At 37.0% G+C, this 25,825-nt stretch overlaps 1 protein-coding gene across 2 annotated transcripts in view; it reads left to right on the top strand.

Moving 5' to 3' along the window:
* The first annotated feature begins 523 nt into the window (after positions 1–523).
* Positions 524–25,825, top strand: part of ESF1 (ESF1, nucleolar pre-rRNA processing protein, homolog (S. cerevisiae)) — a 32,334-nt gene continuing 7,032 nt past the window's right edge. Inside the window, exons 1-11 of one of the 2 annotated variants that reach the window (XM_009585607.1) lie at positions 524–1,220; positions 1,990–2,121; positions 2,158–2,378; positions 3,132–3,245; positions 4,191–4,291; positions 5,837–5,989; positions 7,477–7,594; positions 8,572–8,710; positions 15,725–15,886; positions 23,788–23,909; positions 25,283–25,373. In XM_009585607.1, coding sequence (XP_009583902.1) covers positions 524–1,220; positions 1,990–2,121; positions 2,158–2,378; positions 3,132–3,245; positions 4,191–4,291; positions 5,837–5,989; positions 7,477–7,594; positions 8,572–8,710; positions 15,725–15,886; positions 23,788–23,909; positions 25,283–25,373 — 2,050 coding nt within the window. Of the gene's footprint in view, positions 1,221–1,989; positions 2,379–3,131; positions 3,246–4,190; positions 4,292–5,836; positions 5,990–7,476; positions 7,595–8,571; positions 8,711–12,435; positions 12,445–15,724; positions 15,887–23,787; positions 23,910–25,282; positions 25,374–25,825 lie in introns of both variants that reach the window. The other variant, XM_009585606.1, reaches the window with a different exon arrangement.

The raw sequence follows: 25,825 nt of genomic DNA on the forward strand, positions 1-25,825 counted from the left end.
GGTCGGCGCAGGGCAGCGGGCGCCTGGGGGAAGGCTGTGGTGCAGCCGTGCTGCTGTTGGGCCGCGCTGAGCTTCTGCCGGCGCCGGAGCTGCCGCTGGCACTGGCCTGAGCTCGCCAAAACACTCGTGCTCTTGCTGACTTCGTTCCTGGCTGGCGCTTTAAAACGTGGAATATACGAGTCCTGTGGGAAGCACGAGTCGGAGGGCTGGCTGACGGTGAAACTGTTTGAGGTTGTGTTCGGGATTGATAGGGGACCATTTAAGGCTATATCTGCAGCCGGTATGGTCTTTCTAGCTGTATATCCGTTATCAGAGGCAGCCAAGATGGGTGGTCTAGACTGTGGTAGTTACAGGATTATTTGTGACTCATTTAAATTGCTGTATGTGCTTTTGGAAAGAACTTTTTAGGTATAGGTTAGAAATCTAACTTTGCTTAATTCTTTATTTTTTTTCAATTACCTATCTAAATGTATGTTCATCAGTTTTTTAATCAGAAGTAGTTTTTTCCCCCCCCATATTGTAGATGTCCGAGTCTTCAACGGCATCAAAAATGTCATCCCAAGAGGAAATACTGAGCGATGGGCGGTTTAGCTGCATTACTAGGGATCCCAGATTTTGGGAGATGCCCGAAAAAGAACGTAAAATCAAGATTGACAAACGATTCCGAGCTATGTTTCATGACAAGAAGTTTAAGCTGAAATACACAGTGGATAAAAGAGGTCGCCCCATTAACTACACTTCTACAGAGAACCTCAGGAAATTTTATGCCCTGTCAGAATCTGACTCTGATCTTTCAGAAGATGATAGTAAAGAACATACTGAAAAGAAAATAAAGAAAAAAAAACCTAAACGTAAAGGAGAAGCAGATTCTGCAAAACTACTTGCTGCTGGTCTCCCTAGGGAGGAGAGCAAAATAAACACACAAGGGGTGGACCAAACACGTGAAGCGGTGACAAAACTGGGTGACCTTAAAAATGAAGGACAAAAAATTACATCTAAATTCAACTTGAAAGAGGACTCTAAGAAAACTGCAAAAGAGATTGATCGCTCTAGGGGAAACAAGGGCCTTTTACACAAAGGGGAAAACAAGCAAGGAGATGCATCAGGAGGAAGATCAATTTCAATTCAAAACAAGCAAAAGTCTTCACAACCAAGTGGTACTAAATCGGTTAAAGCTCCCAGGAGGGACCATTCACTAGGAGGAGGAATAAAAGAATCAGGTTAGTTGTTCAAATAACAAGTAGAATTCAGTGATGTTTACTTGGATGTTGTTGCTTTTGTTTTATCCATGGAAGATCTTTTGCATGATCAGTCATAAAATAGCTGACTGACTCAGATTCAGCATTGCTGAAGAATCAGAGCTGGTCAGCTCTTTATAGAATCAGTGCTGATTCTTCAGTAAGATTGTGAACCTCCATGTCCTTTTAATTGCTGAAGCTGAAATTGTTGGTTAGTTAGAAAAGTAAAATGTACCATAGCGTATAGGCTACTATATTTATCAAGCTGAATAGCAAATATAAGGTGTGTTACCATGAAGACTTCAGCATATCAACGCTTGTGGACTGAAAGCGTAAGGATGGCAGTATCAAGCCATTAATATTAGAGGGCATTAGAGAGAACAGGTGACTTGAAGAAAAGCTTTCTTTATATTGCTTGTGCATGCATATAGCCTACATTACTGAAATCTGATTTCTACGTGTTGATTCTGTACATATAAATAGGATAGCAGAATAATATTTCATTAGAGTTTGAGATTGATAATACAATTGTGGGCCTAAAGAGCGATTAGATTAGATTAGATTAGACAAGCTGAAGAGGCGATGCTGATGATTTATGTTGTTTGCACTTCTCTGGTGTAATTTGTTCCTGCATCGTTACACATTTCAGGGTTCTGTAAATCTGTATGAAGAAAACCTGAGTTTTTTCCTCTTTGTAGACGATCATATATAATTCCAACATAAAAATAGATATTTAATATTTGTCTTTCAGTGACTGTATGCACAAGCACCTGTGATCAAAGTGACATTAGTAAAAGCCAATTAGAGGAAGAAATTTCTGCAAGTGATGCTTTTGAATATGCAGAATCGGAAGAAGAGGAGCCAGAAGATGATGGGGAAACAGGTGAGGAAGAGGAGCCAGAAGATGATGAGGAAACAGGCGAGGAAGAGGAGCCAGAAGACGATGGGGAAACAGGCGAAGAAGACAGTGATTCAGAAGATGATGAAGAAAGTGATAGTGGGCCTGATCTAGCTAGAGGCATAGGGAACATTGAAACGAGCTCAGATGATGATGAGGATTTAAATGACCTGTTTCCAAAAGAGCCAGAGATAGAGCATTCATGGCGCGAGCTAGATAAAGATGCCCCTCGTGGAGATGAGGTAACAATACTTTGCATGTGAAAAGTTGCTACATGACAAGCTCAGAAATGTACGCTGTTATGAGTTAATTACGGACCTTCATCTGTGAAACAGTTTGTGAAAGTATTTTTCATAAAGGTTTTTCAGCCTTTTAGTTATAGAATGCAAGTGATGATGAAATTGGCTGAGAATGAGAGACTTGCAATTTTCACTCGTGTCTCCCCTTCCCTCTAAGCAGAGGCTTACCTATAGGTAGATAAGCTATCTATAAGTGAAAGAACAAACAGAATCGAGCTTTTCAGAAATTCCAGAATTTAAATAGTACTGGTTTTGTTCACTACTGGGTTTGAAATCATTAGATAATGAAGCAGGACTTTAAAACTGAGCACAATTTGTGTGTAAGAAATCACAGTACTCTAGTGCTGTTACAATACTGTGATACTAGTTGCTATTGTGACTAACCATATGATGATAACAAAATCCTAAGTGCTGATGTTGTAACTGCAGTCCTAAATCTGTGGTTGGTGCAGTCCATTCTGTGGTGCTTCACTATGTATGTCCTTTTTATCTGCTCCGGTGCTTGCTGCTTCTGACCTTTGCTAGTTTAAGTGATACAAACTGTTGAGGAAAATGCTTCTTTTATTTTTTCAGCAGAGTTTGTTGCTGACTTTGGTTTTTCCCAAGGATAGCTGCTAGAGAATTGTGTATTCCCCATAGCAGTCAGGAATTAAACCTATGAACTTTATGTCCCTTTCTTTTTTTCTCTCTGTTCAGATTACAAGTAGATTGGCAGTTTGTAATATGGATTGGGATAGGTTGAAGGCTAAGGATTTGCTGGCTTTATTCAATTCTTTCACGCCCAAAGGAGGAGCGGTATTTTCTGTTAAGGTAAGACCTGATTTCTAAAAGAGGTACTGGCTTTTACTGTTTTTTTTTAAAAAAAAAAAAAACTACAAGATAAGAACAAAGACAGGTAAGACAGTTCTGTGGAGAACCAAAAGAGATATTGACATGATAACTGAGAAACTGTGTTGCAATTTAACTTGCTGTGTTAGAAATAGACATGTGCTGCTTTTCAGCAATGGGCATGTATTTGGTAGAGTTAGATCCCGAAGCTGTTAACTTCTCGTATTTATGAGGTTGGTTTTAAGTGCTGTTTTTCTGAGCCTAATAGCGAAGTTCTCACAGTAGGGGGAGACTACATTTTCTTGGCTAGTTTAATTTTCAGTGGTCTTTATGGTAGATAAGCCAACCCTAAACCTGGCTATTTCTAAATGCCTTCCAACCCCTTTTACCATTGCACAACACTTGTTGGTTTTTACCGCTTTTGAGTTATTAAAAAACTGGTCGAATTCTGATCAGTTAAGTTATATTTTTCCATTTTTAGTGTCTGCCTCCAGCTTTCCGAGAAATAGTCAAATACCCCTTTCTGAAAAGGGCCACAGTGAAATGAACAAAGTCAGGGTTCCTGTTGTTCTCCATCTTCTCAAAATATTCTCATTCCTAACAGGCAGTTTGTTTATTCTACTGTCTTTTCTGTAAATTAAAATTAAGAGGGTATTAAGGTTTGTGGAATTGATCCCTTTACTAATTTTAGATTAAAAACCATAAAGTCTAAAAGGCTCGGTGAGATCTTTTTTCTTAGTTGGTGTACGTTATGCCGCTACAGTTAAAAATTTACTTTTGTGTTGTTCTATTTGCTGGAATTGATCCCTTTACTAATTTTAGATAAAACCCATAAAGTCTAAAAGGCTTGGTGAGATCTTTTTTCTTAGTTGGTGTACATTATGCCGCTACAGTTAAAAATTTACTTTTGTGTTGTTCTATTTGTAGATTTATCCTTCGGAGTTTGGAAAAGAGAGATTGAAAGAGGAAGAAAAAAAAGGACCTGTGGAACTATTTGATCTTCCAGAGAATACCACAGAGAATGACGGGTATTAACTTTATCTTCAAATAAGAGATATAATACATCTAATTCTCAGTGAAAATCCTGATCAACTCCTGTTTCCAAAAGTTCATATGTGAAAGTCTCCTGTGGACGCCTTAATTTTATAGCTTTTTCAAGGAATGTTTTACAGCTGGCCCTGGTTCATTGTCAATGCATTGAATAAATGCATTATGATGAAACTTGAGAAGAATTGTTTTTTGATAAGAGAGTTCAAAATTTTTATTATGTAGCTCATTGGAATAATAAATAGAACAAATGTGTGGAGAGCTTAACATAGCATTTCTCCTCTACAAATTGCCATTCATGCAGTAAACTCCCTTTGTTGCTTCCTCTCAAAATTTTTATCTGCGTAATCAACAGGGACCTTAACTTAGGCCACGAATTCCCAGATTAAGGTTTCTTGAATGCCACCAGCAGCAGCCCTGCCTTACTAGGCTGAGCTCATCAGGCCTACCATTGTCCAGGCTTCTTCAGGCATGTCTTTGTTTTTTTTTCCTTTTGTTCTGCTTGAAAGTCTTTTCTGTATGGAACTGGAGAGGTTTTGCTTTTATATTTTTCTAGAATTTCTAGATGTTTGGCAGCCTGACTGGGGCCACTTCTGTGTAATACATCCCGCTGGACTGCCCTATATTTGGAAAATCTGGATGTTTCTAAAATAAGTGCAGATCCCTTTGAAGAAAGTCTCTACTGCATCCCGGAAGTGTATGATGCACTCACAGCGTATTCCCAAGTCAGCTTCACTGTGTGCACCAAGGTGCATCCTGAAGCATTGCATCTATTGCTCAGTGGGCTCTAGAGCATTTGGAATACAACGAACAGAAATCCAGATATCCTGGAGGTGCCTCAGTGACACCTGCGCATGTATCCTTCAAATTCACGGGACAGAACCTCAGCCCTGCGATCTCTCTCCTGCATCCTTCCACCAATTCATCCACTTCTCAATCTCTTTTCTGCTTTTCTTTTTCTCTTGCTGTCATCTTCTATGACACCACCACCACCTGTGCTACCCAAGTTAGTATCCTGATTCCTTTCCTCGCCCATACCGCTTTCTTACTTATTGCTCCTACACTGCCTCTCTCTAGCATGAGGATCTGGAATCATGTCCGTACAATCTCCCATGTTCTCTTACGTTCTTAACATGTACCCTTATGTATGAACATCCTTTTCACCAACCTTGTTAATAGCCAGGATAATTGCAAACAACTTGATAGGAACTATTAAATGCTTCTTTCTGTAGCCTGCACAGAGGCATACAGAGATGCTACTCTATGCCTTACACAAGACTCTAACCTTACAATGCCTGTGGGAACAGAGTCAGATACAGAAAGTGTACGCTTAATAATCAGTCTTTTTACGTGAGTAAAACTGAATAGATACCGGTGAAACTTCATGCTGTTTAACATGTAATCTTACTATAAGAATAGGAGAATGCTTGAATGGTGCATATTTTTAATGAGTTGAGTTAAAATATTTTGCAAATGAAAAGTTGTTAAAGCAGCTCACTTGATTGTGGTGTTTTCCACTTTTGCAGGCTTTATAGGGAAAAACTGCGGGAGTATCAATTTAAGCGACTGAAATACTTCTATGCAGTTGTAGAATGTGATTCTCCTGAAACAGCCAATAAAATATATGAGGAATGCGATGGACTGGAATTTGAAAGTAGCTGTTCTTTTATAGACCTGAGGTAACTCCAGTGGTGACTTTTTTACATGTTGGGCCGGGGAGAGGAGGGAGAATTAAAGCCAATTTAAAATAATTTGGAGTGAACTATATTGTCTTTATTCTGTAACCAAAATGATATATGTAAATAAATTAGGCATCCAGTGAGTTGTTAGGTTTCTCTTTGATTCTTTTTTCTTCTTTTTGAGCATTTTTAGTGGAATATGGAAAGTTTGAGAGGACCTCTGCATAAAGAGATTATTCTCAGAGAAGTCAGGTAAAATACTCTGGTTGCATCTGCAACCTTTTGGTACAATTAAGTAAAGTCGTAGGGTTTAGAAAACAGAACAACATACTGTTGCTTTTTTTTTTCTTTTTTTGTTTTCTTTCCCCAAGGGTCCAGAAGTGGCTCTTTTTCAGGATTGCTTACCACAGGGCAAGAATATTGCTGCTGTTGTCATGAAGTTGCAATAGATTACTATGCTAGCCTCTGTGAATGAGCTGGAAGCTCTAATATTTCAAAAGTCACATTTTGGGAAAGAAAGAATCTTAAATTATAGTTGTGCTTTATTGTTAGTATTTCCTTTTGTTACGAAAAAGCCTTCTAGTCTGAGCAGAAGAGGAGTTACTAAATCATAACAAGTTTTGACAGAAGCTGGCTTTGTCTGCTAGGGCCTGTGTTATGGGCACTCTTGGAAGTCAGAGAAAGATAAGTTTTTTGCTTTGAATCATTTTCTAGAGGAACTTAGTTCATTTGCTTTGAACTGGTTTGGAGAAGATGATCTCTGCCAAATGAACATGTAACTTTTCATGCCTTTAAACACGGAAAGATAATGTTTTACAACAGACACAGCTGTTTAAAATTCTCCAGTGCTTTTCCTAATCTTCTACTTTGTTAAATTTTAATGTTGAATAGTATTCATCAGATCACATTTGCAATGATTTTAAAAAAAAAAACAAACCCACATAATTTCTCATGTAGTGTACAAAGGGTTGGTATTTTATCTAACTTCTTCCTTTGTTACACGTGACTTCAGTCTTTTTAATATTTTTTTTTCCTACTGATTGTAATGTCAAAGATGTACCAGGCTTTCCTAAAATGTTTTGAATTTTTTTATTTATCTATTTCCAAATTCTATTTTATTCACTTTTTTCTTTTGAATTTTTAATACTGAGCTTCCTGAAAAGATGATTCTTAAAACAAACAAAAACGCCCAAAAAACCACCCCTGCCCTGCTAATACCAGACTGAAAGTTGTTTAGTTGTTTACTTCCGCAACGTGGTGGTGTTCTACATGGAAAACCTGTGGAATAGCTGTGCAGAAGCCAGACAGTTAATCTTACATATGTGGAGTACTTGTCCCTTTCTTTTGTTTCCTTTTCAGGCTTACCAAGTTTTTACTTTAGCAAATTCTTTTGTGCTGATGTACCATACTCAGAAAAAGCTTGGTCTGTTTATACTATGAAATTTTCCAGTGTATTTGAATAATAACATGTTTTATTTGCCATTAAGATTTATTCCAGATAACGTTACATTTGATGATAAGCCAAAAGATGTAGCCTCAGAAGTGAACGTAGCTGTATATAAGCCAAAGTACTTCACATCTGCTGCTGCTATGGGAACATCAAAGGTATCTTTACGTTTTTTTAATGTTTTTCTAATTTGTTTAGTTTTATTGTCAGCTTATAAATTATATAAGTAGTGGAGAAAAGATTACTGATTATCTTCACCATTTCAAAATAAAGACATCAAACATATTAAAAGATGTAAGCATGTTATGGAGCCACAAGTTGGAATCCCATAAATAAGCTCGAGTTTCAGATTTTAAGAGAGATTTGGCTTCTTTGTTACAAATTAAATACTACATTTTGACCTCATTATACCTCTATTACAAACTGCACATGGAATTACTTTGTTAGTCACAGTTAAATCTTCTAATTTGCCTAAAATGGGTATTTGTGTGTAGCTCAGTAAGAGCCTTTTTGGTGGTAGTGCCAGGCTTAAACAGTTGCTTCCCATCCTTGTAGCTATTCAATCCTACTCTGTCTTATGTGACAGCCAGAACTTCCATCTGGCCATGAAGTGAACCAGATTGGAGAAGTGATTAGTTGAGAAATAAGTAATTTCTGCTGAATCATTTTCCGTCAGATCTGTTTTACCTTCTGGTTGAGGGTGCAGTTTCGCAAACTCTTTCATTGTCCCCACTGCAATCCACGCGTGATTCCAGGAATGAGTTGCTGCTGGAATAGGAGAGGAGAGGAGTTGGTGGCTACTTCAACACCACTGTCTGTTGCCACAAGAGAAATTTGGCTTACAGAGATTTCGTATTGTGTGACCTGCTGTTACAGAACCCTTCAGTGCATGAGGAGACTTCTTCATTCTTTCATGTAGTTAAAACTCCTTGAAACTCATTGTAGAACAAATTGCAGAAAGTTGTAATTAAATTTATTTTAGTAAATGGTTATTATAGCTGATTGTTGTAGAGAATATTAGTAACAGGTTTACATTGCTTCTTAAATGGAAGGTATCAGTTTTCCCTAAAAAGACAGAGTTACACTGTTTAATTTTAGCGTTTCAGCTTCTACAAGTGGCATTCTTATTTTTCAGGTAGATATCACATGGGATGAGACAGATCATGAACGAGTAATGTCACTTAGCAGAACTTTTAAAAAAGAGGAACTTCTTGACATGGATTTTCAAGCTTATTTGGCTTCGTCTAGTGAAGAAGAGGAAGAACAGCAGCAAGGTACTTACGTGAATAAATGCTGTCCACAAAGTCACACACATGCTGCAGTGTTTTGAACACAAGTTATTTAAATATGTAAATCCATATCTTTAGAAAATGCTTCGAATGTCGTCTTTTACAGGGACAATATGATGCTCGTTGTATAAAAGCTGTGGTCAGGTTCTACTGTGAAAGTAACCTACCTTTCCTCCAGAGCTAAACATCTCCAAAAGTGGCATATAGTTACTTTTTGTGTGTGTGACCTAAAGGTGGAGGGAAATTGGTGGTGAGCACGTTAGTATTTTTTATTCGCTCTTTTCAATTAGGAAATAAATGGATTGGTGACAGAACATTGACAGATTGACAGATGCCAAAAATTTTCTTGAAAAGATTCATAAGTTCGGCATGTTAACGTGGAAGCTGTAGAGTTCTTTAAATTTACTGGAACTTGACATTCCTTTTTTCTTTATTTCTTTTTTTTGTTTGTTTGAGTTAAATGTACTTTTCCAGTGTACTTTATACATGATAAGTAAACACATGTACAAGTTTTTAAAATGGTATCTCTAAAGCCACAGTTGAGATTCATTATGCAAACCTGGTTCTGATTCTCCAAATAAATAATATGACTAGTATGACCCCAAAATTACTACACTCTTTTTGAAGACAAAGTACGTTAGCTGAATTTGGAGTTACAGCTTACTTAAAAGATTCGTTAGTGAGAGTTTGACTTAAGTATTATCACCCTAGCTTTAAAACAGCTTTCTGGTCTTCATTTCTGTACTGCAAAATCTCTTTACCTGGTGTAATTAATGTTTGATTAAGCCAAGTATAATGATTATAATTTGAGTGATTTCAAGTAGCAAGATCACAGGTCATCTAAATCATGGCCTATTTTCTTTACTGCTGGTAGGATAAATCTGTTAAAAGTTGCTTTTCATCATATATTTGAATGATTTATGTAGAGAATGTGGTAGCTATTCTGTTCATTCAATGTTGAATGAAGATCTGCTGCCTTTCCGTGAAGTCTGAGTAACACTGATCAAAAGTTACCAAATGGTAGGTGATTAAGAGTTATCCTAATGTTTGAGCCCCTGAATAGCTCCTTTCTAAATAGGAGCTTGCACCTCCGAGTGTAAAATCATTTTCTTCCCTTTTTTTTTTTTCCCCCTCCTACCCCTCTCTATCTTTTTTTCAGGGTACCTTAACATTTCTTTGTCAAGTTTGGCAATACCTACTTTAATCTCTTCATTTCTGAGATAAAATTATTTTCAGTAGAACTGGAGGTGCTTCCTTTTCAGAGGAAAAGTCCTAGTTTGAAATGCGATGTGGTTAATGACTAAATGAATTAGGTACAATGCTTACTGCAGAAATCTATTTATAGGTTAATAGAGTGTTTTGTCCTCTTCATGGTGCTCTATACACATACTAAAGTCTCTGCAAGGCAAGGAGATACAGAAGAAGCTGCCCTAAGACTGTGCTTGTTGGAATGGCCTAGGCAGGGTGTTGAATGCACTCCAGACCTTAGAAGGTCCTGAGGGAGATGCAGATTGTGCAGAGCTTCTTCGCTCCAGCAGTAGCTCTTCTTGGGTAACCAGGGGAGCGTGAATGGCAGCGGAGAAAAGCTGTGCTATGGGCCTTCTGGTACTCCTAAGCTGTAGGTCTTATATAGCGAGGGGAAAGGGAAGCAGCAGAACATATTTAAGGGAACTTTAGAGTGTAGTAGTAACATCTTTCAAATGCTTTTTGATTCACATAACTTCTTAAGAATATAAAGAGAATGTCATCTAACTTCATAAGGTACGTAAATCTTCTGTGTATGGTGGACCAACATGTAAATTCCTGAATTACCTCGCTTGTTTTCACTCTAAAATTCAGTCTGCTCTTAATAATAATATATATATAGTCTAAATTACAAGGCAAAGAAAATGTCATTAAGCCTTAATCGGGTCTTTCAAACAGATGTTAAAATTGATTTATACTGCATTAAAGCAGGTTGTTGCAATCAGAGATGAGTTTGGAGCGTGCAAAAGAACATTACAGATTTTTCTGGTTATAGAGTTGGGAAATCTTCTGGCAGCAGCCTCGGCTTGGCAATATCTTGGCAGGGTTAATGTCCATTTGTTTCTCATCTTACATAAAAACGCACTTACAAACTGCACCTCTGTGAGCTTTAGTTTCTCTAGTAATGCTTAGTAAAGTATCTAAACGGGAGCAGTAGATGCAGAGGAAAGCATTTCCATCATCTTATTATGTACAAGACTACCGCTATGTTAAAGAATAGCATCTGTAATAGGGTGGTGATGAAAGCGAACATCTATAAGTGAGCAACACTTCAGAAATTTTGAAAAGTAAACTTCTGTTGCTGGGAAGGAAAAGAAATTGACCTTAACTAATCTTACCACACGAATAAATTTTAAACCCGGAAACGTCTAGATTCTAATGATGTTTTGAAAAGTAAGTTATTAATAGAGGAATTAATGTTGCTATGTCTTCAATGTGTTCCTGATCTTTTATCCATTCAGTTATGTGATACAAAACAGGATTCCATCCAGCAGAATTATGTGGCGCTATGCACAAATGGGAAAAATCAATGTCAGCTGCTTGAATGGAAATGTAGGAGTGTGATAAGAAGGAAAAAAATGTCCTGGACTTTTATTCATTTTTTTTTTTAACTTATTAAAATGTTTTATTTATAAACAGGTTTTTCTTGGCCTGTTCTAATCTGTTTTTTATGGAATTTTTCAACTTAAAATATGTGCGTCATAAATGTTACTATTACTATTATACAACAGTTTTGTAATGGCAAGTATTTCAGTGATCTGGTATGTCGTGGTTCATAGCGCAAAGTATCTCCTTTACATTGCTTCTGAGTTTTGTGTAACTTGGATGCATTTGTTCCAGTGAGGAAGTGTTTGTGGTGTGCATCAAATCCAACCCATGATTGCTATGACCATGAGCACCAGTGATTTAGTGTCTGGCGTTTTAAATGATGCTTCAAATGAAGCGTTATGGTTTTTATGCCTAAGCTTTTGTTCTGTTTTTTTATCTTTGCAAGAGCAACATCTTTTCCGCTGTTCTGCTTTGCACAGCCACACAGAATACCTGAAAAGACTATTTAACAAAATACTTTTTTCAGTGTATTTTTAATTAGCTGTTCCTGATGCTATAATCATAGAATATCCTGAGTCGGAAGGGATCCACAAGGATCATCGAGTCCAAGTCCTGACTCCATGCAGGGCAATGTAAAAGTTAAACCATATATCTAAGAGTTGTCCAAACACTTCTTGAACACTGACAAGCTTGTGGGGAACTTTGAGTAGAGCCCTGCTCTCCACAGTAGGAGTCTGAGCGAGGAGCACGGTCTCTTGTGGTATTGGGCTTCCAAATACAAGACTCTATAAAGACAGTAGAAGTTTTGTTTTGTGCTGCTGCACCAATGCCGGAGGTGCACAATTGTAGAGAAAGAAAATGTTGTTGTTGGGAAGGAGAAGTTGCTGGGTGGAGTTTTACTTTTTTTAATAATGCTGCTAATCTTATTTTTAGTGATTAATGTTAAATAAAATCAGACCATTTATTAAATCTTTTTACAATTTTGAAATCTGTTTGGCGCGATAACTGATTACATATATAAATTTAAATGCATCTTTAACATTTTATCACATGACGGTACTGTCCTCCTTGTTGTCTTAAGAATGAACAGTATTCGTATGTGTTTATATTTGCTAGAATTATTATGGAAGGCTAAGAACTGGAAGGTGACAGCCACAGAACATGCAATTGTTTAATATTGTCCCTGAATCCAGTGGGTGTTTATAAAATGCATTGAATAGGATATTATTTGGGTTAGCTTTTGTCCCTTATTCCTGTATAGCTGTTTTGCACACTCTCAGGCATTACTGCTGCTGTGACAGTAACAAGGATCCAAGTTTTTAGGATATTTCTGTTGGGTTAGTTTTGGCATATCGCTAAAATATTTCCGAAGGAAACAAGCTAGCAAGAGGAGTTAGCAGTTTATGATTTAGCCAAGCCTGGATGGAATTTCATGGGACAGAATAGAAATACCACAACCTGGTTATTTTCTTTCTATGAAGCATCAGAAGCTTGATATAACTGATGCAGGTGTTGGATACTTTTTTGTGTTGGGTTTGTTTTTTAATTTAAAAAAAAAAAGTGCTTGGAAGGCCAGGAACAAGGGTCGTCTCAGCTTTCCTTTTCAAAAGTTCATAGAAGCTGTTGAAGGTGTCCAGTAACTTAGAATTGAAGAACATGTCTGTGTGTGCTTTTGCAGGCCAGTGTGTCCCTACTCGGAAATGAGTAGACAGGAGCCAGCTCTGATTGCAAGCGTGTGGATCTTGGCTTACATCTGGCTGGCTCAGAAGCGTGGTTCTAGGAATGCTCCGTCACCTCTCATGCGCAGCCAGGTGCTTAAAGGCTGCGGCAACCACAGTCACCTGTTTTGCAAAGTGAGCTTTAAAAACTGCATCCAGTGCACACCATGGAAGTGGTTAGACTACCCTGACCTGAAAAAAATACAAAACCTAAAAAAGCCAGAATGTAATGCTTACCATTAATGTATTATCTGTTCACATTCTCATCCGCCAGTATCTGTCTTCTCCCTGAAAAATATTTTACAGAAAGATGTCTACTGTGATATGCTTTGAATAAGCTTATTTTGATTACCTTGAATTCTAAATTTTTCCTTTTTTATTATCATTTGGGTGAATTAATGGGATTTGCACAACTTCTTGTTCAGAGTGCTGAGAATGTGGGAAAGCAGGGTTAAAACTCAAAGTTTTTCTTTGTTCGTCGCTATTTTCTGGCTCAAGACTGAGGTCAACGCATTTTATTTTTCATATCATGCTGTAGTACAGTGCAATAACCTCTACCTCAGACTTGCTTCTTGAATGCTGGAGTGTAGAGCTTTTTATTTTTAATTCTGCGGGTCTACATGCATTGTAGGGTTTTTTGGTGTCTGAATTTGAGTAACTGCCCTGGATAGTATTGAGACAGTTAGTGTATTTTTATGGTATGGCCATCAGCGTCCAGGTCACTAGCTGAATTTTCTGGTGTGCCATTACATCACGAGGGGGAATTTTATCTTTCCATTTTTAAAAGAAATTCAGCTTTGCAGCAGACCTTTTGTCAAATGTTGTGTCTGCTATAATTTTTCTACTCTCTTTAGTTTGTAAGGCTGAGTTAAAAAAAACCACAGAAAAAAGGAATCATCTACTCAGCCATTGCAAGATAATCTTACTAAACTAAAAATGCTGTTTCTTCAAAACACTGTGATTACAAGAATGTGATCTCAGCTAACATAGCTGCCAATCAACAATTTAATATATCAAGCCTCTGCATTTGTTTATGTTTTTGATGAATTACAGCATTTAAAAACAAACCAACCCTACAAACTATTGTACTGGAATATTTCTGACCTGCCTCGGGATTTTAACTTTTTTTCTTCTTAGTTCTTTTAGCACTTCTGTTACTACTCTCCTTTCAAAAAAATGAAGAATATACTTGTATTTTTTACTCTAAATTTCATCTGCTTTTGCATTTTCTTCCTTCACAGGTTAAGCTTTTTTTCTCTTAATTGTATTTCTCTTGCAGTGCAGCTCTTAATGCACCAGAACTTTTTGTTTTGTTTGTGTTTTGTTCAAAAAGTCTTTGAACAAGCTATTGGCAGAAAGCATTACTGCCTTAGTATCCGTCAGAAAGTGGTTCCTCATGTTGTGCAATACAACGTGATACTTGAAAGCTAGTGACAAGGTTATTTGAACTCTGAACAAACTTTGAGAACATATTCAGCTCATTTTCCTTTCTTGCAGCTGTTGTCAAGTGTTCTTTATCTGCTTACAGAATGAAAAGGCTCTTAAGGGTTTTTTGAAGGCGATGTTGAACATCTGACAAAAGAAAAGCATGTTTTATCTGAATGAGAGAGTATGACAGTATGCATTGCCACTTCAATTTCTCCTAGCAAAATTAGCAAAACCAGTCATAAATACAAATCAGTAGCCCTTATTTATCCAGTTCCTATCCAGTGTAGCTTTACTTCTCATTTCTCGTGATACCAGGAAGAAGAAAAAACAAAATGGCTTATTTTTCTTCTCAGTCTTCAAAACCGAAAACCTTTTGCTTGCTGTGTGAGCAGATGCTTTCCTTTTAGGAGATCCCAGCTACCGATGAGGAAAGTGGAAAAGCAGCTGCAATTAACTGAACAGTAAAGATTTCTGCTCCCAGCCAACAACCAGCTTCTTGCGGTGATGGGATGTGGAAAAGAACAACAGTGTCACACCTAAGTTTTAGCCAAAGACAGAGGTTACTCTGTGTTAACTTGCAACTGCGGTCTGCCTTTCTAGACATCAGTTATGTTATTCATGCAACTCGGTACTGTAGGAAGTACAGCTTTACTGCTAAGCCAGAGAAAAAGAAAAAAGGAGCCTGCCCCAAACCTCGTTTTCAACAGTTCAAGGAGCTGCAGCGTCTTTAAAGCCTTAAAAGCCTGTTCTCTCTGCAACATTTGTTTAAAAGCTTATTGTAAGTTGCACTGTAATTGTGTTTTTTTAAAAAAAGGAAGGAAAAAACCTCTTTCCTTCTTGCTTCATTTGTTAATTCAGCAAGTCACTCAAGATTAAGGCATTGAATAATTATCTCTGTTACAGATCTTGCAAGGTTTATTTGTTAAAATGTAGCACTCTATTTTCGAAATGCTTGACACAACTATATTTTAAGATTTAGGTACTACCCTGCTGTAAGGGATTATGAAACTAATGATTTTAAAGTGCAATAAAGAATGCTTTGACCAATCAGTGATTTCCTTTGCTGGACAAATTTTCTTTTGTCTTTTCAGACACTATTTTTGTTTCATCTAAGTAGGGGAATTCTAAAACCGGTTACTCTTTGGGGGAATAATAGATGAAAATATTTTAGATTGTTTCTAAAAAACAATGTATGTGCCTTAGGTGTGTTTCCTAATCATTAACTTCAATTGATCACTTTCCTGAGGCTGTCTATGATAGCTTTACTCTCTCTTTCTAGGTGGTGATGTAGCTCATGAAATGGAAGATGACAAACCCAGGAAAAGCCAAAAAGACGATGAAGAACAAATTGCCAAGTACAGAGAACTTTTGCAAAGTATCCAAGAAAAAGAGAAAAAACAGGAAGAAAAGGATATAGGAATGGAGATTAAATGGGTTCCAGGTAAACTTTTTTTTTTCCCCTTTTACTAACTTGGAGGATATGGAGTATTGGTCTGCTGATAGGGATATAGTGTAAGGTGTTGAATTTATAGTAGTAGAAACTGACCTTTTTTCCCATAAATTGAAATCCAGGTGGATTACAATGAGAGAAATAGAAAAAATAATATGATTGAACTTAGTTCCTCAGCTGTAAGCTTCTCTTCAGTTTGTTTTTTTGCCAGTTTTTTTGTGGTTGCTTTTTCATTCATCACTTTATGGATTTTTCTTGAATAGAATTCATGTGTTTGCCATAGATGGAAAAAACGCACCTTCTTAAAAATGAAAACCAGTATGATTTGGAAACATAGCATAAAATTAGGGGAGAATGGTTTTAAAATCTTGCTTGCAAAATGCTGAAGATTTGGGGTAACAGAGAAGGGAGAAGCCTGACCTTCCAGTGAGACTGCTGTGTGAGAAAGCAAGCTACCAGGAAGAAATCCCAACTACCAGGGTGTCGCGAATGAGTGGTTTAGCGGCCGTGGCCCAGATCAACAAGTGGCCCAGGAAAGAAAGAGGGGGTGTGAGTGCACCACCACACAGGGATATTTAGTTGTATTTAGTGACATCCAGATTTTCATCTGGAAATCAAAAAAAGATAACTTCAGCATATAGCATCCCAGCAGAACTCATCCTGAGATCTGAAAACCAATGTCTGGTTTTTTTTTTTTTCCCTTTATGATGAAAAGGCAGGCAGACTGTTTTGGGTTTTTTTTTTTTTTTTTTAATATTTTATTTATGGGTGTGTGCTTTCCCTGAGATGTAATGAACCAGTTTAACAACTCGCTGCATCCACAAACGGAAAGGTTTTCACTGTGGCCTCTCCTCCTTGATCCTGCCCAGAGCTCATTCTGACTGCCTATACCAGCCCTGGCACTTGTTAGATCTCTTAGCAAGCTTAATTTCATTTGCTAAAATGGCAGCACTACTCTGGAAAAGAAGAAAAAATCTGGATCTTTTCTGCTGGGTTAGCAAGTCAGGGACAAATGGAAGCATTTGGTGAATGCTCAGAGGGTTGAATTAAGCAGTCCAAAGACTAGGGAAGTGTGACGTTACCTTTTCGGGGGCAGCAAGGTGCTGTATTGGCTCAGTATGTGTAGGACTGCAGGCTATGTAAGGACACAGAGTAAATACAGAATACTAGAATCCAGCCCCTTCACCACTGATGTGTTAATCCCAGCTAGGAATACATATCTAATTATATGATTTACACTAATACTATTCTGAATTCACTCAGGTAACTTCTGTTGAATATAAATGCTCGCTTTTTAAAACCTGTTCTGGTCTGTACTGAGTCAGTGAAATTGATTTATTCCTAGTTCTTGATAAGATCTGTATTTGAAAGCATACACTGGCATTAAAAATAGTTGTGTGTTTTCGGTCATGCTTATATAATTCCAATCATTTCTGGCGTGAATTCTCCCAAAACTTTTTAGAGAAAGCATGTATCATGCGCAATAGGACAAGTGCTTGCTAACACAGCTGTATTGTCATGTTTTACTTGTTCTGCCCACAGTGTGTCAGTATTTGCATTCTTGAAGTTGCTCACTTCGCATCTAACTCATTGTGGCACTGAGCATCCGAGGCAGATGAGTTTTCATACATTGGTAGCTATCATAAGATTTTTACAAAGATTTGTTGTTGCCACCTTTGAAGCTGGAAACCACAGTCGAAACAATTGCTGCTAGGAATGTGTTCTGTATTTATATAGGCCAAGCATTGTCGAAACAGTTTCTGAAGGGCTCAGCCTCTTAAAACTGTGCCCTTGCATGTTACAAGTAAATTATATTAATGTTCAGGAACTGTAGTAGAGGTGGAATCCAGCTCCCTAATACAGGGGCTCCCTGTTTCTTTGCAACTGAACTTGACTTTAGAAAATTGGATTTGTGTTCTATATTACGTCTAGTCTAACCTCTTCCTTACTGCACCTTCTTGCAGGGCTCCTAGGACTTTTGCTATATCCTCATCTTTTTTGAGGGAGATATGGGGAAAAAAAAAACCCAACCAAACAAACAAACCACCTATCCTGATAAATATGACTGACTTTGTCTAGAGTCATTTGGATGTCTGTGCTCTGGGCCAGATTTGTTCATGTGATGATGGGTTGAATGTGCCTGTGTGCCCAATGAAGGTTACATTGGTAGTTTATAGTATTTGATGTCAGTTTAGCAACTATGATTTTGCAGTATACGTTAGTGTTTCCTCATTTCTTACCCTGAAAAAGTTGAAGTATTATTAAAGAGCAGAGGCTCTGGAAATCATAGAAGTGTTCACTTGCCTTTGCTAGTTAGACTATTCACCTCCACGAGGTCAGTCAATACCACTACTAGCTATTAGCCCCTGGAATATGGTTTCGTCCAAAACAAAAGACCTAAAAGTGAAGACAAGTGTCTTAACTTTGCTTTCGAGTCTAATGTATGAGAACACTTTAGCCATTACTGATTCGGGCAGCATTTGGAGAGGAGGTCCTGCACACCTGAAAGGGAGATTTTTGTTTGTGTTTTGGTAGGTGTTTTTTTTTTTTTTTACAGTGGAGCATAGTCAGCACATGCTGAACAGCAGTTTATAGCTCTGGCAATATATACACAGTTGAGGCTGTGCTTTCTTATGGGAGAGAAGTACCTTAGTTATTATGTTATTTTTTCTTGAACAAATGTGCTTATTTAAATTCCAAAAGAATTTAATTATGTTCAGTTGGAGCATTCTGGGAATCTAAAAATAGTTTTTGATATAATCTCTTAAGACTCCTTAATTTTTTCAGAACTAGTTTGTGTCTGTTGAAATATTTTTATTTTCAAGCTCTGCCTTAATCTGCTTGACTTACTGCAAAACCTTTTTCCTGCCTAAATGTTTAATATACAGAGAGTTACAACAGTTAAATCTAGGAAGCTTTTCAATTGAAAGGCAGAGATTTGAATTAATTTAAAATTTGAGTTTTGGCACAAATATTTACACATGGTTATAGAAAGCATACTTTGTGAATGATTCAGTTATTCTTGAATCATAATAGTTTTAAATAAACCACAGTGCCAGCAAAAATAAATTAGATGTAGTTCCAACTCTCTTTGGTCTGTTTCTTTTAGGCATAAAATCAGTGTTATATTTAAGCATCCATCTGTTTTCTTAATCATATCTGATTTGAGCAACAATTACTATGCATCCTTATCCTGTTCCCAAAGCTCCCTTTAGAAGGTGAAGAGGGAGAAGACCACAACTGCATTTCTTGATGATATTCAGCCAGTTTTTCATACAGTTTTTTTTCTTATTGGACTTAAAAATTCTTCCTTTGGGAAGAATGAGATGTAAATATTTAGCTAGGCTTAAAGGAAAATTTAAAATTTGTTTTCATCAGAAGTAGAATAGCAGGCAATCATGTCTCTGTACAATGCATAGTAAACCCCAACTGTATGTTGTTACAGATTATATGGAGCCCAAAAATGCTCATATGGAATATATATCTCAATCTATATCATTGCTTAGCTTGTCCTCTGACTGAAGCACTCTTCCTCTTGCACCACGAAGCAGGCGTGTGCTCAGCTGCGCACGGGCTCAGCGCTGTAGTTCTTCACGCTTGACAGCTGCTAAGTGTGGTGGGTTTTTTTCAGGCGGTTATACTATGTTAGGAAAAAGGTCTTGACTTAAGATGCCTTATCTTTGGGGGTGACAAATTCTAACGTTATCAGAATATTTCTGTCTGCCATTTCTTTTAGCTACCTGCAACAAGATGTTTCTTTTTTCTGGTAAGACATTACATGCAAGATGAACATGATCATTTAGATTTCCGGAGAATAGAGAAGTATCTTCTTAGCTTCTAGTAATTGTGACAGTTGTATGCTGTTAAACTTAGAAAAATTTTCAAAACTAAGTGTTCAGAGAAGTAAAAATTCTTGCCTGCCTACCCTCCCTCATTCTCCCATCAGTGTGAGAAGCAATATACTTAGGTTTGTTGTAGTATTTATCACACTTTTAATCCTTTAGCTCAGGTATGATTTAGCTGTATGCTAATATAGATGACCTTTTCCCCCCTCTTTTCTTGGCCCTTGTTTGTGAAGATTAAATAAAACCAGTGTGATTCATTTATTCTAAAAAAAATTGGTATCGATAAGGGTATAAATTAGCCTTTTCTATGGCCAGTTAATAATTCTACCTAAAGTAGACAATTCCTTTCCCCTTCTGCAATCAAAAGCCTTTTGACCACTTAAATACACTCTTATTCTCGGGAAGTGGTCTGGACAGTAGTTTCTAAGCCATTCTAATCTGTGGAGAAACTCTAATGCCTTTCATGAGACTGCCAAATACCACAAGAAAGGGCTGTATTTTCCTCCAAGTCCTTCTGTGCCAGATGGATCAAATGATTCCATTTTCCAGGCAAATAAATCAGAAATCTTGTAACCTCCTGTGAGATTTTAGGTCTCTCTTTTTCTGGAGATGTGACATATATTTTTTAATCTAGTATTTACTGTCTTCAGAGAGAATCTGCGAAGTTTCTACCTGACCAGTAATTTTTTCCACAAAAGTACCGCAAAATAATGTCCAAAGTAATAGTAGTTCAATTTCTGGGAAGCTGATGACTCTGCTTTCATTGACTTTGGAGATGAAGAGGTGTATAGTTGGAAATAACTAAACATTTGTTCTTGTTGTATGAGAGGGTTTCTTAGTGGCATATTTTTAGTGAACCTATACAATATCCTTCCTTTATCATGGTTCTGCATTTGTTTGCTGGTTTAGTACCCAATTTTTGTGGCTGTAACAGTTTGCCACTTCCTGTTAATTCTGGGTTCTTTCCAGGATAGTAGAACGATGCTTTATCTTTTTTTTTTTTTCTTTTTTTTTTTCCTCCACTCTTTTCTTCCTATAAGGCATGGTTTACATGATTTTATATCTTGTCCACACGTCGTGTTTCAGACATGTTGTAACCAGTTCTCCAGCCTTTGAATTATTTTTGGAGTGTAGACAAGCGCAAGAACAGGAACTGGTGTTTGCAGTTTTTCAGAAAAATGTTCTGCCTGCTTTTCTGAGGACGGGTAGAACTGTCCATGAAGGCTGCCCATTTTTTCCATTATGAACTCTGTTTTCAGTTCCTCGTTACTGAGGAGAGCTGGAAGGAATGATGAGGAGCGTGGACTGGCCAAATGAGAAACCTGGGAGTTGGGAGAAAAAATGGGATCTAGTCTAGGACATCTGGAGAGGGCCGAGTATGGTTTCCAAGCAATAAAACTGGTATGAGGGGCGGGAGAATAGGATTTGGTTAGGTGAGGGCTGAACTGGGATGGTAAGAAGGGGATGCTGAAGAGAGACAATTAGAACGTGGAACTGGGGAAGAGACGGCAAATATCAGACTTGGAGGGGGAAGCAGAAACATGGTTCCTACACGCTCCCAAGATATACCAGTCATGTCGTAAAAGAGGATGTTAACTATAGGATAGCTGACTCATTTGTTCCAGAAGTTAAAAAAAACCCAAAGTGTGTAGTGAGCGAAGCAAGGAATTGCAGGTAGGAGAAAAATACTTCATTGCCTAGGCTGTTACCTCCTGACAGGGAAGTGGATTCTGTCTTTCTGCTACTGAATTCTGCTCCAGTGTGTTGCAAGGCAAGTCAGTTAATCTCTTTGCATCATAAAGTTTTGTTTTTGCAAGTGCCTGTCTTGTGAAGAAGGGGCTGAAAGTGTATAAGCTGCATCTGAACTCAGTAGTTGTCCTCATAACATGCAAGTGATGTGTGATGTAAAGACTTTTGAAAAAGCATTCCTGAAGTATGTGGAATTTTTCACTGAAAAATGAAGATTGCTTTTAAATTCAGTGCTTATTCTAGATTTAAATATTCTAGATGTAAAATGGGGATGCTCCAGTTATGTAATGGATTCTTTCTTAAGGTGATGTTCTTGTACCATTGAATACTGTAATGATATAATGATATTATAGAAAACTCCATTCTGTTTCTGGAGTAGGGTTCAATTATGTTTGGTAATTTTGCTATACATTATTATGTTCAGTAACTTAGCTATATGTTGAACAGTAACACAAAATACTGAGTAGCTACATGTTCATGATCTGTAAGATCAAACAGTTAAGATCTGCTGGAGAAGGTAAAATGTGATCATGTGATGAGAAACTATCAGAATGCATCTTTACAGAAAGGCAAAATTAAAGATGAGGACATACTTGTGCATGCAGCTTCAAGTGCTAGGCATTGAAACAGTGGCAGTCTGTGCTAAATTATGGAATTTAATGTAAACCTAATTAACACAGCCAAACTTAAATGTCTGATCTTGTTATGCAAGAATTATTTAGAGCCAGATACATTGCATTTCTATGGGGTTTACTTTTCTAGGACCCTCAGAAAACTGACATGCTCTGAAAGTAAAGAGGAAACTTCCTGCAGCAAAGCATTTAGCCACCTTTCCCAACTGTTGGCAGGTCAGGAAACACAAACTTGAGGGCTTCTCTTACACCATACCCATAACAAAAGGATATGGAAGAGGTGCAGATCTGAGTTAATGGTCTAATAGTTACAGTTCCTCACTGAATCTGGTGAGGGAATGGTATTCTTCTCCTTTGATCTTTCAGTTCACATAGCTGTTAAGTACAAAAATTACTTTTGGTAACTTGGTGTGCTAACCAAATAAGACGATGTTTTTTTCCTCTTTGCTGCTTCCTTCCCCCCCCCCTTTTTGATCTTGAGTTATTACAATTTGAACTGGTAATCAGTGATAACAGAAAACATTTTCAAGTATTTTTTGTTTGTTTCTTTGAGAGGCTGATATGTTTCAAGCAGTCTATGCTCTTAATCTCTGCTTCTTGTTAACAAATACTTTTTTAAAAAAAAAAAGCTATTTACCTTAAACATTGAATCTGAATCTAGGTTTACTATCATACTGGGTGTGTACTGTTTTTTAATTTTAGATAGTTTTCTGTTGCTAAAGCAGACTGGTACTAAGCAGCTTTAAAAGGCTAAATGACTTGGAAATAACTTGTCTGGTTTAACTTAATGCATGTCATGTTATGACATTAGTACATAATGCAAGAAATTATTTGGGTTTTTTATTAACATTTTTCTGTGCTTTCTAGCTGCAGATTTATTTTTGACTTTAAATTTATTCAAATAATAGCTTATTGTTCTCTTTTACAATGATGGACAAAAAGTACACTGGTCATCAGAGATACTGCAGCTTTGTCATAGTATTATCACAGAGGCAAAGTTTCAGCAATGCAGACGCTATATATAGCAACTTGATCATGTGAGCGAGGCATACTGATACAGCAACAACCAGGTAATATGTCGGTGTGAAATGGCAAGCACCAGCTATAGAGGTTCAAGCCAGCTGAGATGACCCTATATTCTGATAGCGATTTAACATTTCAGAATCATTGTCAAGTCACTTCATCTTTTGGACTTTGTTTTGCCATGCACAAAAAATGGGAATGACTGGACCGTATTTGAAGTGTTTTTGTGAATCTTAACTAGTTATAGTAAGGTACATTAAATATAAGGGCTCTGTATATGTCGGTTTTTATTTTTATTGTGTTACTCTTGTCCTTAAAAAATGGCATCTGTAGACTGCACAGTCTAATGTCTGGAGAGGAAACCCTTCTGAGGAATAGCAAGAGTGTTGGGAATCAGATATCACATAAGCAAGCTCCTCTTCTGACTCTTGTACAATTTATTACTGAAGGAATGTTTTATTTGGAAAAACACATCCTGTAAAGTGATCTTATTTATAAAGATGTTGTTTTAAGCAATATTTATGTTGTTTTCACAGACTTCTAAAGAAAAACTAGATTATTCTTTTACAACGGAGTAAACAGCTGATTTAAAAGAAAAATTCAGATTAATCTCATTTCTTTAACTTACTATTTTTTGTTCTAGGCCTCAAAGAAACTGCTGAAGAAATGGTCAAAAACAGGTTGGAAGGAAAGGATAACCTAACTCCATGGCAAAAATATTTAGAGAAGAAGAAAGAAAAAAGAATTCTTAAAAAAAAGAGAAAGGTAATATATACATTGGCCACTTGGGGGGAAGTTGTTGGTTGTTTGTTTTCTTAAGTTGCTGTTATTCTTTGTTTTGGATAAACTGAATTAAAAATTGCATAGCTTCCAGTACTATTGTACTGAATGTGCAGTGGAAAGACCGAGAGTGCCTCATCAAACTTACAGAGCAAAAGGATATTCAGGATACTACTGATCATACATATGCTTACACAAAATTTCATTTATCTACTTGTGTTGCTTTGAAGATAAATGAGTCATAATAACAGTTGGTTTTTAATTTACATTTTTGAATGCATTAGGAAAGGTCTTTTTGCTACTGTATGCATATCAGTTCAAAGTTGTTATGATAATGATAATTGTAGTTTTGGAAGTTTTTGGCCTAAAATAATGCAGACTTGTTTCCCAAAGCTGTAATAGCAAAGAATTAATAGCCACGAAGAACCTTTCAAATTTCAAATTTGCAAGAGCAAATTTGGTAAATAGCTCTGTGTATGAATAACAAAATGGTCCTATAGCAATCTGAAAATTGCTGTTGCTTCATCTTTCCACACGCAGAAAGTAATTGTGAAGTAACTGACTCCTGTGGCAGTAATGTGCAGAAATAGGCAGATAAATGAAACGTTTGTGCATATGCTAGGAAAAAAAGCATGTGGCATACAAAATCTAGCTTCCCTAAATTCTTAAATTACTCTGAATATAATTCATGTTGCAGAATAATGTTTTTAAGAGTAATCTCTACAACTTGAGTTACCCTGTGCACTCCAGTTAGTTTTAACTGGCATTTGATGAGTAACTTCTTAAACCTTACAGAAGATGAGTGCTCTGAATAGAGTAAGTAGAACTGTTAGGTAGTAGAGCAACTTCTGCTAGCATAATATTCTTGTTCAGTCCGATAAATTAAGTCAAGGGGCAAGGTGTATGACACACAACTTCCAGGAATAACATTTGTTCTGTTAAATCCGAACTCAGTCTTTTTGAATTTCGGAGCACAAAATGAAGCTCCTTGCTCAAGTTTTTCTCCAAGTAGAGCTTTTGTGGAACATAAAGTAAGGCCATAACGATGCTGTGATCCTGTAATTTGTTGGTATGGTTAGCTAATGCATCACAGTTTGTGGGTACATCTAATAAAGATCCTTGGACTATGTAAATAGCCCTTCTTCAGGTACACAAAAAGCTTTCAATCTGTGAAACACATTTTAAATTGTTGATTTGTCTTGAATAGCAATTTTTAGTGTATTCTAGTTTTATGATGTTCAGCATACAATATTTCAGTTTTCATGTTCATGGTTACTAACAGAAGGAACATCTAATTCCAGTGAAACTTCAGTAGTTGTTTATATGTTAATTGAAATAATATTTGTGCTTTGTTACAGGCTACTGCTGAGAGAGAACTGAGTGAAGATGAACTTCCATCCGATGTTGATCTCAACGACCCATATTTTGCTGAAGAATTTGCGAAAACAGGTGGGTCAAGAGGGGTGACTTCTGAAATAAATCTGTCCTTTCTTTAAATAATGAGCTTTAGAAACAAAGTTGAGCTAGAGTAAATGCAGAGAGAGCATGTTGAGAATGAAGTATAAAGTAGGTGTCATTTGCCTAAAATTGCAGGTGCTGTTCTTGTAAAATGATGCATATTGTGATATGTGGAATGGTAGGGAACATTGTTCTCTTAGCTGTCACCAGAGACCATTATTTAGCCAATTTCTGGGGATGGCTGTTACAAACAAGCTGACCATCTGCTCCCCTAAATATTCCAGAGAAAAGAACTTCATTGCCTTCAAAGCCTGTTTCCTTTTATATAGGAGGAGCCTGATATGTGTAGGTCCCTTTGAAGAGTGGGCAATTACATAAATGTCAAATGTTTTTGTATCATAAACAAAGTTGTCTTTCAGAAGAAATCAATTTTCTTTTCTCTT

This window comes from Fulmarus glacialis, unplaced genomic scaffold, assembly GCF_000690835.1.
Source record: "Fulmarus glacialis isolate BGI_N327 unplaced genomic scaffold, ASM69083v1 scaffold26599, whole genome shotgun sequence".
Classification (NCBI taxonomy): domain Eukaryota; kingdom Metazoa; phylum Chordata; class Aves; order Procellariiformes; family Procellariidae; genus Fulmarus; species Fulmarus glacialis.